Source organism: Podarcis filfolensis (assembly GCF_964270895.1).
Source record: "Podarcis filfolensis genome assembly, chromosome: 8".
NCBI classification, from domain to species: domain Eukaryota; kingdom Metazoa; phylum Chordata; class Lepidosauria; order Squamata; family Lacertidae; genus Podarcis; species Podarcis filfolensis.
In genome coordinates this window covers 38,241,954-38,257,439 of record NC_139611.1, presented here as the reverse complement: position 1 = coordinate 38,257,439, position 15,486 = coordinate 38,241,954, and the positions used below count along the sequence as shown (strand labels likewise).

Below are 15,486 nucleotides of genomic sequence, written 5' to 3'. Positions count from 1 at the left end.
GTAGCAGAAACAAAGAAAAATCTGTTTACAATGAGAATGAGTATCGAAGCCAATTGTAACAGTGGAGAAAATAGGTTAAAGACCAGTTAAGTTGCAGAAAGGGTGCTGCATCCCACATAAATGGCTGAATTTCAGTGTGTGTGTGTGTATAAAAAATAGTTATTATATGAACCACTTACAAATTTTCTTAGTATTGAGGAGTGTATAAATGTATTAAATAATAATAATAATAGCTGAAAGTATGTAAACAGCTTACCTAACCCAGCTTATCTTTTACCATTCCATTGAGAGGCAAAGGTCCCCAAACTTTTGCTTTAGAAGAAGAAAAGGAAGTCTGACCTTTTAATCTTATCTTCTTGCTTATGTGCATGTTGCTTAAGTAAGAGGTTCTCCTCGTGCAAGCGAAAGTATCGGTCTTCCAGCTCCTCTTGGCTGATTCGCGAAATCCCATGTCGAGCCTTGACATTTAGGACCACTGATGGCTCTGCAACAGAGAGGATGTCTAAGGGACCATGTGGATTACGCATATCAGAAACTTGCTGAATATGGGCCTTACCACCATTTTCTCAGTTGCTGTTGGAACATAAATTGCTTCATGTTTTCTGTGGAGCCCTGGGTGATTGGAAGATGACTAGAGTGTAACTGGCAAAAGACAGTCATTAAAAGATTTGGGGCATGAGGTCATCAGTATAGTGACAACACACAGCTCTATTCCTCAGTTTGAGGAGGAGTCCAGAATGACTGTGCGTGACCTGAATGCAGTAATGGACTAGATGAGGGTCAATAAACTTGCTGAATTCTTTTAAATTGGAGGCCCTGTGGGCAAGGGACACAGGCAATTTCCCTGTTCTGGATGGGGCTGGGCTCTCTCTGAAGGAACAAGTTATGTAGCATGGTGATGCTCCTTGATCTATCGCTGGCACTAGGGGATCAGGTCACCTCAGCGGCAAGGGGCACCTATGATCATCTTTGGCTGGTATGCCAGCTACAACTGTTCTTGGACAGGGATGACTTGGCCACAATGAACCATGCATGCATTGGTAACCACAGAGACAAGACTATTGTAATGTACTCTATGTGGGGATGCATTTAAGGCTGGTCCTGAATCTGGAGCAAGACCTCTTCACTGTGCCATAGCCTTCTGAAGTCCATCACATGGCAATGCATCAACAGGCCTATTCTATGATAGCACCTATTCTACAGAACAGTCTCTATTACAAGTTTTGATTGTGGTGAATGCCCTTAATAACAAATGAACACAAAATGGTATAAAATGATTTCTCTTTATAGTATATTTGCACTAGACTGTCGCCATAATATTTAGCGAGGTTCTAAAGGTAGGGACTGAAGGACATCAGCCAAAATTAGTGAGAGAGTCTGCCAGTTCCCTGGTCCACTTCACCTGCCTTGCTGACCTGTTGCTGGCTGCTCTTTACCCAGTGGGGGAGGAAAAGGTGCTCTGCACGTGTTCAGGGGAACTTCTTTTGAATGCAGGGAGCCATTCCTAATTCAGTCACCAGTGTAGAGCAAATCCAGGCAGACCTGGTGTGGGTGGTGGTTGGCAAGTAGAACTCCAGGGAGTGGAAAGAGCCCAGATAGTTGTTATTACTGCTACTGCTGCTGCTGCTGTGAATACATGTGTTCCAGACTCTATTGCCAGGCTTCCACAACCTGAAGATGTTCTGTATTACAACTAGCAGCCCCAGGCACAGAAGCCTAGGTATGATCTCCAGGAGTGCTCACTCCAGACCCTCTTTTCAGTTTCCTTGACCCTCTGGATATTCTTTTCCTTTCAAAGGAGCCAGCTGATTAAAACATGTAAGAAGTGGAACAAACCTTGTAGCCCTATGAGATTTAGACCTATGTCTCTCACCGGTAGATCCTCTGATGTTTCATCAGCTGCAGCAGACATGACTGAGCTGTGGATGACAAAACCCAAAGAAAGATTCTCTCTGTAACATAAATTTGCACAAGCACCGGACACTGTAAATTATGTGAGATTAAATGAGAGTGAAAAGTAATGACAGATTCTGGCAGAACTCTTTTACTTCATCTTCACCACACAGAAACCACAACACCAGGGGCATCATAAAGTTCTATTTTAAAAGTTGTTTGGCATATAATCATATTTGGCAATTTGCAAACAGGGAGAGGGCATTTTCAACTTTACTGCCCTATCTCCTTTGCAGTAAGCTCACCTGGCAATTTTTTAAGTGCCAGGAAAACACTTTACACCATATTCCGTTGCTTTAATTAAACTGCTGTTTATTCACATTTATTCACATTGCTTGCTTTAGGCTTCACACCCACATAAGTTTATCTGAAACATTTATATACTATCTGGAGCCTTTTTAGGTTTTTGTACTGCCAATGTTAGCACAGTAAAAATACAATAATAAAACAAGAGACACAAAGCTTTAAAACAACTAAAACCACAGTTTAAATACCTGAGTGAGATATTTTAGCTGCATGCTATGTTTGTGTGACAACAAGGAGAGTTTAAAAAAATGCAGCACGGGGTCAGGATATATATCTTGGAACATGTCAGATAATAAGAAAAATGCTGTAGCTGAGTAGCAGAGTATTTGCCTTGTATGTAGAAGGTCCTAAATTCAATCCCTTGAATCTCCAGATATTTATTTTATTTATTAATTGCATTTATATCCCATCTTTCTCTCCAAAGACTTCAAGGTGGCGTACATGGTTCCCCACCTCCTCATTTAATTCCCATGACAACCCTGTGAGGCAAGTTAGGCCGAGAGATTGTGACCAGCCCAAGGTCAGCCCGTGAGCTTCATGGCTGAGCATGGATTTGATCCCTGGTCTCCCAGGTCCTAGTCTTACACTCTTACCACTGCAACATTGATAATAAGAGAACCTTGCCTGAAACCCTCTGGAACTGCTGCCAGTCAGTGTAGATAATATTGAGTTAGATGGACCAATGGGTCTATATTCCTATGAAAGTTCTGAACACTCACTTGTGCCTGTTTTTTTTGGAAAAAAGGTTTTGTTCTCCTGATGGTTTTTGCTCTAATTATGAACTATATGGTGGTAGTGGTCTGTATGTTTATTTTTACTGATGCCTGTTCACTAGAGAAACCTCTTGCTCCCCCACTATTTCACTTTAAGAAACATGCCAGAGTTTGCTCATTTCCTCCTCCCTCCTCACATTTTTTCCTTTTGTATCATCTATTTCATTTTGCTGAACAAAAGTTATATACTGCTTAGCTGCAAGAAACACCTAAGCGCTTTACAGAGCTAGACAAAACTTTAAACCGTCTTGTTTTAAATGATTATACGCAAGTCATTCTGGGAGTCTTTTTTTTTTTTTTTGCTGAAGAGTAGGGTAAAAGAAGCTAAATAAATAAAAGTTAGCTTTCAGTTCTTTTATTCTCATTCCTTACAGTGTTGCATTTTAATCGTATACTACCTTGGGAGGATTCCCCTTCTTTAAAAGCATTGTAACATTGTTACATTAAATAGTAACAATGAGCAACAAATACATCCTTCCCTTTTACTGGTAACATTTTATTTTCTTAACTTACAATATACAACATTAGAATGGCTTGATGGTGGGGATGTGGAGGGTAACATACAATCCAACAACTTTTCAAATGAGTTAAATAAGAAGCCATTTACACCCACTAATTTATTTCGATTTTAAGATGTGCAGTATCTAATTAAAACATCAAAAGCAAAAACATCATTAAAATGCAAGCCAATTCCTTTTTTAAAAAAAATAAAAAGAGGTACCAGTTATCAAATCACCCTATGCAAAAACAAACACCATATCAAATCCCAGCCTAAATATGCATACATTTACATACATTGCAGTTTAAATTTGCATAAAAATCTCCCCTTGCCACCTCAGAGCCAAACCCCCTACAAAACCACCCATTTCCTAGACATACTTCCCCTCCCCTCCCCCGGAGGCCCCAATCCAGCAACTCACAGCTGCCCAGTCCTCCTCCTCCGGTCCGCCTCCGCCCTCTCCGCATCCCTCGTTAGCAACCGCCTCCGTTGCTATTCCTCTAGAGTCACTTCCGTTCTCGTTCAAGGGAAGGCGGGGAAAGAAAGAAAAGGGGCGGGCTTCCGCGCGGACGCCTTTTCCCGCCGCACACCCCGCAGAGCCTGCCGGGAGTCGTAGTTCTAAGGAGGAGAATTCCCTTGCGAACCTGAAGCAGCTGAGAACTACTGAAGGCGTGCACTTCCTAAATATTCCCCTTCCCCGCTCAGTTTACCGCTAGCGGAAGTTTCCTCGTGCATTGTGGGAGTTGTGGTTCCTCCTGTCAAGCCCAGCCGGCTATTGCTATTTTTTTTGTCCGGAAGGAAGGAGGCTTTTCTTCGCAAGGGCGGGCCTTTTGCATGCGAGGCAAAGTGCGCAGCCCGGGCAGGAGCGCGGCATGAAGCGGAGAGGAGCAGGGGAAAGAGAGAAGGATGTCAAGGTAATTCACAGCTAGCTCTGTGCAGGTGGAAATACTTAACATTGGACAATTGCATCCCCTCTTTTCTCACGGCCAAGCGCTGTTTATCTGCTCATTGCATTTGCACTTGTATATTTATACCCCACACTTTTCCTCCAAGGAGATCGAGGCAGCGCACATGGTACTCTTCTTCCCCCACCCCACCCCTTTTATCCTCACAACAACCCTGTGAGGTAGGTTAGGCTCAAAGTGGCCTGAGGTTAACAGGTGAGTGGCGACTTGAACCCCAGTCTCCTAGATGCTAATCTGACAGCCTGACCACCATGCCACACCGGTTCCGAGTTGCTCCCCACTGTAATGTACATCGCACAACGGTACAAGCTTCTGCATAGTTCATTTGGAAAGAAGGCCCACAGATTTTAATACATGCTTATTTTTAAGTAAGCCCTACTTGTTCTCAGGTAAGTGTGCAATGGACCGCTTACCTTACTCCTCGATCAGCATGTATGTACTGATTTCAATGGGGCTTAACTTTGGGTTCAGGATTGCAACTTTGTAGCCTGAACTTTTAAAAAAATAAATATTTTTTTTATTAGTTTTTCAATATTTACTCAATATTACCCCAATTATACAAATACCAATTAATATCAAATTAATTCAAGATTTATACAATTTATTTAGAGTGGTTTCCCACGCTCCATGATCATCCAGTTCTTATATTACTGCGATTCAGATTCTTATTAACTACAAATTACATTTCAATTGATGTATTAATCTTTTAAATAACAACTGCATTAGTGATTTCTATTCATGTTGTTATATTATGTAACTTTTCATAGGATTTCAAATGGGAGCTCTAATTATGATTATCCTTCACAGAATGTGTCAGTCTAAATATGTTCAGTTATGGATTTCTTGGCCTTTATCTGCTGTCCCATCCTTGAAATTCTTCCACTGTTGCTGCTGTGTATTCCCAGCTGGGGTGGAGCTGTATTCCCAGAGATTCTCGAAAGATGTAGCCTGGTTTTATGTATATTTACTTGGAAATAAGCCTCAAAACTATTGGCACGATTATTTATTCTACTTTTGTTCCATCCTTTGTCCCAAAAGGAGGCCAGGGGAGTATGCAACAAAGTACAGTTGCAATAATCAAAACAAATTAAGCATAATATCATAATAAAATATTGCTAAAACAAATAAATACAGTTGGTTTAGATAAACATGCATAGTCTTGCAACCTTGTTGCAACAAATCCTTTGTATTTGTTTGGCTCTTATATTTATATTCTGTTCTTTGTCCATGGTACCTAGGATGTTATACATGATTCTTGCTCCTGCCCCCCTGTGCTTTTATCTTTGCAATAACTTTTTGAGGTAGGCTAGGGAGTGAGATAGTTACTGGCCCAGGATCACTGGGTGAGCTTCATGGCCAAACAGGGATTTAAACTTGAGTTTGCCAACTCCTAGTCAGACACTCAGACCTTGATTTTACTCTGCTGTTTACTTGGATATGTCCCACTGATTTAATTGGAATTCATTCCCTATAATAATTCACTTGATTGCAGCCTTACAGGCTCAAAGAGTGATTTCGCTATGGTAGCACAGCGTACCTTCCATAAGCTTTGACTGATGTCCCAGCTGCAACACTATCTGGACTGGGGTAGCCTAACTTCTGTTGCCTATGCTCTGCTAAACTCGAGGTTAGATTACCAAGAAACATATGTGGCGCTGCCTCTGAAGACTGTTTGGGAACTTCAGCTGGTGCAGAATTCAGTGGCCAGGTTGCTTACTGGGGCAAGACGGTTTCAGTCTGTGGTGTAATAGCTTTGATGGCCCTTACACACACATGTAGTATCTCTTACAACCTTCAGCCAGCAGCCAGACTTTTGTTTGTTTAGATATGCTGGATAGCTCAATTGGTACAGCATGAGACTCTTAGTCTCACGGTTATAGGTTTGAGCCCCACATTGAGCAAAAAGATTCCTGCATTGCAAGGGGTTGGACTAGATGACCATTGTGGTCATTTCCAACTCTACGATTCTATGCCTCAGAATAGTTTGATGACACAGCACACACTTTGCATGCAGAAAGTTCCAAACCCCATCTAAGCATCTCCTGTTAAAAAAAAAAACCAAATGAGGAAAAATCTCTGCCCGAGACCCAGAAATAGGCCAGCCTTCCTCTCCAGATGCTGTTGGACTCCAACCCCCATCAGCCCAGTCAGTATGGCCACTAGTCATGGTTGATGGGAATTGTAGTCCAACATGTTGGGGAAGGCTGGAGTAAACAGCCCTCAACTAGGAGAGCAAACAGCTTCACATCGCCTTATGTAACCTCCCCGGTCTTCCTTGGGACTCCCTTTCTTTCCTGTCTTTCTGAGCATAAATTTCTGCCGCATTACTATTTTTCGTCCAGGGAAGTATTTTGCAGAGATGCTCTTGTCAATGGAAATTTTCCGGTGGGAAAGGGCCCCGATGGGGCATTATTGGCCTCCAAATGCTATTAATGTGACAGCTTATTGAGAAATGGTGTGTGTTTGATGTAATGCATTACCTATATGTTGGAAGCGGTGCACAGATTCGGGGAGGGGTGCGTGTGAAACATAAGATGGAGAGCGTGGCAAATGTTCTCTGCTTTAAAATTCATCACACCGACGCCGGTTCAAATTGCCCCAGCTGTTAACGCAGGGACCATTACAGTAATGGCCTCTGCAAATGAAGGAGAACCAACACACACACACTTTATTACCAGCGGGGTAATTTTCTCTTCATCTGTAATAGCAGCAGAGCCACGTATTGATCAGCCCATCAAGATACTAATCCTCTGTAAAATTACTTGTTATAACTGAAAATGTGTTAATCCAAATCAGCCTGTGTCCTGACTTTCTACTTGCTATTGAATACAGGCCATTAGATCGTTTATTTTTCATGATTTAAAGCCTTTAAACATTGATAACAGTTGGATCTTCTTTTGCGAGAATGGACACTTAATCTTCACTTATAGCCCAAGGATGTCTTCTGGTTTTAAACAGAACATCACCCACTTAATTAAAGAGCAGTGTCTGTCTTGGCAGTCCTGAATTATGCTGGTGCTTTAGGTTGCTTCAGATTTATGAAGAGGCTAAATATAAAACTGGATGTAAACTTGTGTGTCTATGTGTTTGTGTGCTGTAAATAAGGCCAGGATGCATCTTGCCCAGGTTTAAACACCTGTGGATACAAGGTCTATCTGGAAGTTCTGAGGATGTAAGGTACTTAAAATAAATGTATATATTACATGTTTCCCTCACATTTTATTGAATTGTGTCTTGCAAGGATAATGTTTCTTAGACTAATGCATGAAAATCTACATTAGAGTTAGTACTGCAGTGCAATATAAGAGCATGAGCCCTGCTGGATAATCTAGTCTAGCATCTCCTATGTTAGCCAACCAGATGCCTCTGGGAAGTCTGCAAGCAAGACAGGATGGCAAAAGCCTTCTCCTGCTATTGGTTTTCCCGCTGGAAAAGTCATTGAAATAACACATGAACACAGAGTCCAAAGAGAAAAGCCCTGATAACACCTTACTGAGCAAACTGAACAAAAACATGGTGTAAACTGAGGAAAAAGAAACAGAAATGTTTTGTCTTTCTTAGTTCAGACCCTGGGCAGGACAGGGAGACATACAACTACATTAACACAGGAAAGCTGCCTTGAAACTACACAGCCAATCAGAGTACAAGTTACCTCCGCAAGAATCATGCCGCTCTGGTTGCTAGGCAACACCATCCCCCATCCCCCTCTTGGACTTGCTGACCACAGAATTAACCCTTAAGGCACACATGGAATGATCTCTGTTGCTACCCTTCCAACAGTCCCCTCAAATTGAATTCAGTGTGGCATGTTTCCTCCACATCTGGAGCCTATAGCTATGACTGCTCGTGTCATCCATATTGTTAGACACCTCCACAAATTTGCTTAATGCCTATTAAAGGCCTCTAAGAAAGTGGCATAATCATGTCTCATGGCAAAGAACTGAATATATTAATTATGCATTGTGTGAAGAAGTAAGTTTGTATTGTTCAACCTGTTTAATTCTATTTTCCATTCCTTAAAGCAGGCTGAATCTTCTTTCAGCCTGAGGGCCATATTGGACAACCTTCCTGGGACCACATTGGATGGCCTCAAATTTTAGTACTATGAGAGAGGGAGGCAAAACTTCTCCATATCCACTTTCGCCACACCATGTGTAATGTTATGCACCTCTGTCATGTTTCCCCCCTTAGTCAACTTTTCCTTAACTAAAAAGCCCCCACAGAAAAGCCATGGGTATTCTACCAAAAAGGGTCTTCCTCTTTCCCTCTTTGGTTCATGTCAGGGCACTCAGAGCAAAGTCTCCAACGAGGATCTTAATTACCGGTATATATTATAATTAATTATACTCCCCTTGCGGCTGCTTCTGACCACATTCACACCTTACATGTAAAGTGCTGTGATACCACTATATAAACAGTCATTGTCCCCCTCCCACAAGAATTCTGGGAGTGGTAGTTTGTTAAGGGCACTGAGAATTGTTAGGTAAAGGTAAAGGTACCCCTGCCCGTACGGGCCAGTCTTGACAGACTCTAGGGTTGTGCACTCATCTCACTCTAGAGGCCGGGAGCCAGCGCTGTCCGCAGACACTTCCGGGTCACGTGGCCAGCGTGACGAAGCTGCTCTAGCGAACTGGCACCAGAGCAGCACACGGAAACGCCGTTTACCTTCACGCTATAAAGCGGTACCTATTTATCTACTTGCACTTAAGGGTGCTTTTGAACTGCTAGGTGGGCAGGAGCTGGGACCGAACGACGGGAGCTCACCCCGCCGCGGGGATTCGAACCGCCAATCATGCGATCGGCAAGTCCTAGGCGCTGAGGTTTTACCCACAGCGCCACCCGCGTCCCATCTGAGAATTGTTAGGAGACCCCTATTTCTTTTTCAGAACTACAGTTCCCAGACTGTTTTAACCATCAGTCCCTCTTCCCAGGGAACTCTCGGAACTGTTGCTTAGTGAGGGGGGAAAATGTCTCCTAACAGTTCTCAGCGCCCATTACAAACTACAGCTCCCAGAATTCTTTGTGGGAAGCCATGACTGTTTAAAGTGGTATCCTAGTGGATTGTGCAAATGCGGCCTTCGTGTTCCTATTTCCTTTTTTTTTTTTTTTAATAATTCCAGAAGTTTTGAAGTAAGGGAAAATGTGCATTGTTTGTAGTTCGGCAGCTTTTCCTCCATTGTGCTACCATTACACATGCCTCTCTACTTCCTCAAAGAATCAATTCTCTTTGAATTTTGCTCAGTTTCATTGTCTCTTTTTATCAGCTCCTCATCCCACCGCTTTTATTTAAGGTGATAAAGTTACTTTACTGCAACTGCGATTGTCACCTCTGCCCTCAGCTAATCAAATAGTTTAGCTGGAGGGAAGCATTTATCTCCCACTTCCATTATTATTATTTTCGTAGCTGTAAAGAGAATATATATATATATATATATATATATATATATATATATATAATGTCAGGAGAAGGCTGTAACGGTGAAACGAGGTATTGATCTGCTGTATTTGGCAATTTCTTTCTACCTCACCATCGATATCATGTCAGCCTCTGACTGTACTGTGGTTGACCTCACAAATAGCTCTTTATGTTCCCATTGGATTCAAATGATATACTATGCTGAAAACTAAATCAATGAATGATTATAAAGTTTTGAGTATTATTTCATGACCCTGAGGCAACCGGTGCTTCATGAGCTGAATGCTTGAAATGATACCTCGTGTGGTAAAGTAGTTACTGCTGTTTGTGGGGGACGCTGACCCGGTTCTCATGAAGGTGGTTTAGCGCGCATGTGAGCATCACCTCACTTGGTAGTCTTCAACCTTTTCAGACTCGGGATATGCCTTTAACCCAAAGTACTTTGGGGAATCCATTTCTTAAGTTTCTACCATATATGTGTATGGTAGTTGTGCTACTGTTGTGACCTACCTTTGATCAGGCTGTATTGGGTCCCTACCCACCCATTGAAGACCGATGCCTTAAAATGTTCCTTTCTATAATCCCTGCACATAGAAAAACACCACGGAGGTGGTTAGGATAGGGAAGTGTCATTCGTAACTCTGATGTTGTGCCAGATGCTGAGTCCTTGGAGGACAAACCACTAGATGCTCTGTAGCTCAAGGATCTTGCAGTACAGGGAACCAAGGCTAAAACTCTTGGAGCTGTCAGAAGAGGAGGTGGAGCTACCCCTCAGATTTTGGGAAATGCTAGTGCCGAGGGTCTAGATTAAAGAGTGATAGTGTAGCTTGTGTCTACGGACCTAAGTTGTCAGTTTGACATTAGTATATTGGAATTGTGGGTACTTGGGGATTGAGATTGCTATTAGCATATAGGAAAGGCAGATACTTAGAGAATGAGTTCACAATTAGCATGGGTCCTTGGAGAATCAGTTTGGTATATAGGAAGGATGGGTATTTGGGGATTGGCGTTGCTATCAGCCCACAGGGTAGTATGTAGTATCAGAAATTGAAGAACAGCATTGATGCAGGAAAAATATTCATGTATTTATAAGTATCTTTGCCAACATTTGCCTTCCTACTATCTTCCCTCCTTCATCACACATAATCAGGGTTGATGGGCTATTTATTTGAAGTCTCATAAAGGTCTAGCATTTTGTTTGTTGGCTAGAATTTAGTGTTGGGCATACATTGGACTGATACGAAGGATGGAAGGCAGTGATGTTTATATAATAAACAATATACTTTTCTCCCCTCTCGCAAGTATTTTATATGTTAATGCAGGCAAAGGTAGATGAGTTCACATCACTTAAATGTGAACCACAAGCATGCAGATCCTTGCTTGCAAATAGTTTTAAAATAAGGTTATGCAAAGCAATGGTGTTTTGTGTTTGATCATCTGCTAGGAATCATAATTCTTTCCAAACTCTGCTTTGGAGGGGGAAAGTAGTTAAATTCAGCTTGTTGATGCAATCTCTAATTGAAATTATTAGGATTTTTAAAAAACGACAACACAGTGCAAAACATTGCTTTGGTTCTGTAATAAATAAGGCCATCCTCTAATCTTAACACATTCACTCACCATGTCCGGGCTCCAACAATATATGTATTGGCCAGGTTTATGGAAAAAGAGGTTCTTTTTTACTTTTTAACACCCTCATGCTAAAAGCCTTGCATGAAAATACAAACTAAATGCAAGGAAGTAGTTCTTGCATAAGAGGTTTCACATGCAGAAACAGGTGAATTGCGATGGGAGTCTGTGGTTCTCCAGATGTTGGTGGATTCCAGCTCCCACCAGCCCCAGCCAGCTGTTGGGATTCACAGTTCAAGAACATCTGGGGGCCATAGATTCCCCAGCCCTGCTCTAAGACTTACAGCAGTCTGGTGTAGTTGTTAGAGCGTTGGCCCAATATTGTGAAGATCCAAGTTCAAATCTCCATTCAGCAATGAATTTTCACTGGGTGACTTTGAGTCAGTCACTCTGGCATACCATCTCAGCCTAAACCTGTTGGGAGGATAAAATGGAGTGGGGAAACCGTGTATGCCACTCTGAGCTCCTTGTGGGATATAAATATCAATCAGTCAATCTATAATGAAATGGTGTGGACACCTGGGTAGGTCATTAGCAGTTGAACTTCTGTTACACCGCTAAGTTTGCCCCTGACTGCTGCAGGCCAGAGTTCAGGTTGATCTCCCTCTCCTCTCTTTGTAAAGAAATGACACCTTAATGGGATTTTTAAAAGAAGTGTGCAATTTACTGTGTAGCATTCTTGGAATATTTTACTGGCCAATTGACCAGAATGCTTGAGATAGATTCTTAATGCACAATTGCTGACCAGATGTGTGGCTTGTTTCATGCATGGATTGTGGCATCAGTGACAAACTCCTCATGTAGTTTTCAGGCCCATTAATGACTGGGCTACAATCCTGTTTATCAGAGCGCACGTCGTATTGAACACAGTGGTGCTTACTTCTGAGTAGGCATACATAGGTTAACACAGTTTACTTCTAATAAGGAACAGCAACAGGGAAACAACTGAATTCTCCACATTGCATTTTACGTTTGTTTGGCTGGTCTTTGCCTGTGACGAAATGAGGTCCTCATAATCAGAGTTGCTTGCTGAAAATGTAGATTTATTATTATTATTTTGCTGAGAGCAAAGCAAAAACATTGCGTTTTCTAAAACAAATCAGTTTTTGGAAAGCAAGTTTTCTGTTTCTTCAAACAAAAAAGAGGCTAAAGGTGGAGGGAAAAGCTGCCCGTAGACTCTGTTTAACCGTATACTTTGCATGCATTTGTAATCTGAAATAGGAAAGGAAGGGAAAAAAGCCCACCCTGAGCATAGCCCCACTTGAGCTAGACAGCTTGAATGGCATCCTGTCAGTTGGGCTGTTCATGAATTGGCAGTGGTCTCATTTAGGACCTTCGGATATGTGTCTGCCTGGACAGAATGAGAGCACTTTGCATGTTCTTCCAAAGACAACCACTCCTTGCTGTTTCGCCGCAGGCAACGGAGCATGACAGTTGCCCTTCATTGCTGTCTTCTCTGAGCTTAACCTTTGACCCTCCGCTTAGTCGCCGCGCAACGGTTGGAGCAGGCCGAGATGTTCGTGAATTGACGGGCATCGGCCTGCAACGTGCTTGTCATTATTTGACTGTCAAGAGTAGCTTGCCATTGGGTTCCATCAAGGTTTGAAACCTATGTGCAGCAGCCCATATTACTTAACTTCCAGGGCTGTCAATGGGATGACCAAATGTGCATAGAAAAATAGGCATGTTGAATACATCTTGAGTCATATCATTGGAATATTCCTTTTCTTCTTTATGCATTCCTGGTGCACGTACTTGCTAAATGTATTCGGATGGCTTTCTTGGGGCCATGAGGTTGAATCTGTTGCCAGAGTAGGGCTTTTTTTTAAAGAAAAAAGGAAAGGAAAGAAATCTCTGTGTGTATTGGGGGAAAGCAGTGAACTGTTTTCTCTTGTGGTCTTAAGTTTCAAACGGCACACGATTGAGATTTGAGCAGCTCTGCCAGTTAAATTCTCAGCTTCACTTACATATCCTATCAGCTTTCTGGCTGTCGGTATAAGTAGCTAGATACTAGACCAGTGGTGCCTGAGCTTAGCTGTCAAAGTGGAATGTTCATTTTGAAGGACTCAGTAATGTGATCTAAGAAGGAGGGGGGGAGAGAAAGAACGCATGTAGGATCAAGCTTGTGCGATTCTTAAGTCTCTGTGAACACTTTAAAATGGCAGAAGTAGTACTTGCTTCAAGTTTTGGTAGCTTTATTGATTCCCTTTTCCTCCCTTTCTCTTTGTAGGACTCCCCAGTTTTAGAAGCGGAATAAACTGTAGTCAATTAATTTTAAAGTGGTACAGGCAGCTTTTGAAAAGAAGCCCAAGAGTAGATAACGGTTCTGAAACTTCAAGGCCTTGATGACAAGCACAGGATAGGCAGGGGAAGAGCAAGGGTTCCTTCAAGTCACCTGGTCCCATGGGTGTAGACAGGATTTGTGTTAAGGGGGGTTGGAGTTATGTTAGGGGGGCAGAATCGACCTATCTTTTACGCAATTGGTCAGTCGGTTTAGTATTTTGATTTATTTACTTGTGGTTAGCTGTTTCCCCTGCCCCCCCCAGCTCTGCCCATGCCTGGTTCGAAACTGCATATTAAACATTTTTAAAACCCTGCTGATGGCACACATCACATCGGTGAAAATGCCTGTTCTGAGATGGCATCTACTGTGATGCATGGACATACCGTATAAAACCAAGGAGGTGGGTAAATATACTCAGCTGCAAATGCATTCAGATTGAACTAATTAAAAATAACCTGTTTGGCTGAGGTTTATTTCTATTTGTATTCCACACTGGTTGGGATGGTGTACATGCTTAGTAGCACCCCCGCCCCCCCCAAACAAAACAAAACTTTGAGATAGGTTAGGCAGAAGAGAAAGAGAGCAACTGCCTCAGGGTCAAATAGTCAGCTTCGTTGCTAAGCTTGTACAGCGGCACCTCTGTTTACAAACTTAATTTGTTCCGGAGGTCCATTCTTAAGCCGAAACCATTCTTAACATGAGGTGCGCTTTTGCTAATGGGGCCTCCAGCTGCTGCTGTGCCACCGGCGCGCAACTTCTGCTTGCATCCCGGGGCAAAGTTCGAAACTAGGGGAACCTTCTTCCGGGTTAGCGGAGCTCCTTACCCGAAGCATTTGTAAGGAGGACGGTACATAACCCGAGGTTCCACTGTATTTGAACTTAGGCCTTCCTTCGCTCCCTGCTCAAGCCCGCCGCTCTCACCACTGCCACATACAAGGTATGAGGAAGTTGTGACCCCGTAGATGTGGCCCTCCAAATGTTGTTGTAGTCCATTGGCATCAGCCACTATGGCCAGTGGTATACCGCTTGGATACTCCCAAGCTGTGAAACAGTTTATTGAGAATATCCTTCTAGTTGTTACTGGCAAAACATTATTCTGTTTAACTGGTTGTGAAACTTAGTACAAATCTGTAGTAGGAAAAAAGTTACATACTAACTGCAGCAGCCTAACATATATTGTTAGGTCCTACAAAAATATTTACCAGCCCAACCATGAGTTGTAAATTTGTTTTGCTCTTTTTTTGAGCTTGAGTTTTATTTATGTTATTTAACAAAATGTATGCACAGATTGCTTGATAGAAGACCTCTAAGTGGTTTACAAAAGAGCCAGATTTTATGGTCTGGTGTAGAATTGGATCAGAGGCCTAGATTTGCGGACTGGCCTTGTCTACAACCCCCCCCCCCAATTTATGATTAATTCCCCAAAGTGATCAATAGAAGCATCATCAATAACAATTTATATAAAACCAACTTCAAATCAAATACAGGCAACTCCCCATTTGCATGCGTTCTGTACATGCATGGCCAGTGGCATGTGCGGTGCCTTGGAACGCAACCCCCGTATAAATAGGGAGTTGCCTATACAGATAACATTATGTAGGTTCTGAGAACTATGCCATTATACTGGTGGTGGAATCAAACTACGGAGTTACAGTTTCTCA

General features: G+C 42.4%; 2 protein-coding genes across 12 annotated transcripts in view; one reads left to right on the top strand and one right to left on the bottom strand.

The window, feature by feature from the left end:
- The window catches only part of RPGRIP1L (RPGRIP1 like), an 82,737-nt gene extending 78,672 nt beyond the window's left edge, over positions 1 to 4,065 (bottom strand). For both annotated transcript variants that reach the window (XR_014551275.1, XM_083626221.1), the window contains exons 1-3: positions 3,953 to 4,065; positions 1,837 to 1,919; positions 340 to 484 (exon numbers count right to left, since the gene is read on the bottom strand). Coding sequence is in view for 1 of the 2 variants with exons in the window: in XM_083626221.1 (XP_083482347.1) it covers positions 340 to 484; positions 1,837 to 1,912 (221 nt within the window). In the remaining variant the exon portion in view is untranslated. The remainder of the gene's footprint in view (positions 1 to 339; positions 485 to 1,836; positions 1,920 to 3,952) is intronic.
- Positions 4,066 to 4,269: 204 nt separating this feature from the next.
- The window catches only part of FTO (FTO alpha-ketoglutarate dependent dioxygenase), a 262,862-nt gene continuing 251,645 nt past the window's right edge, over positions 4,270 to 15,486 (top strand). For 4 of the 10 annotated variants that reach the window (XM_083626301.1, XM_083626304.1, XM_083626303.1 and 1 more), the window contains exon 1: positions 4,280 to 4,445. In XM_083626301.1, coding sequence (XP_083482427.1) covers positions 4,404 to 4,445 — 42 coding nt within the window. In that variant the 5' untranslated portion in view covers positions 4,280 to 4,403. Of the gene's footprint in view, positions 4,446 to 15,486 lie in introns of all 10 variants that reach the window. The other 6 variants (XM_083626297.1, XM_083626298.1, XM_083626305.1 and 3 more) reach the window with 5 other exon arrangements.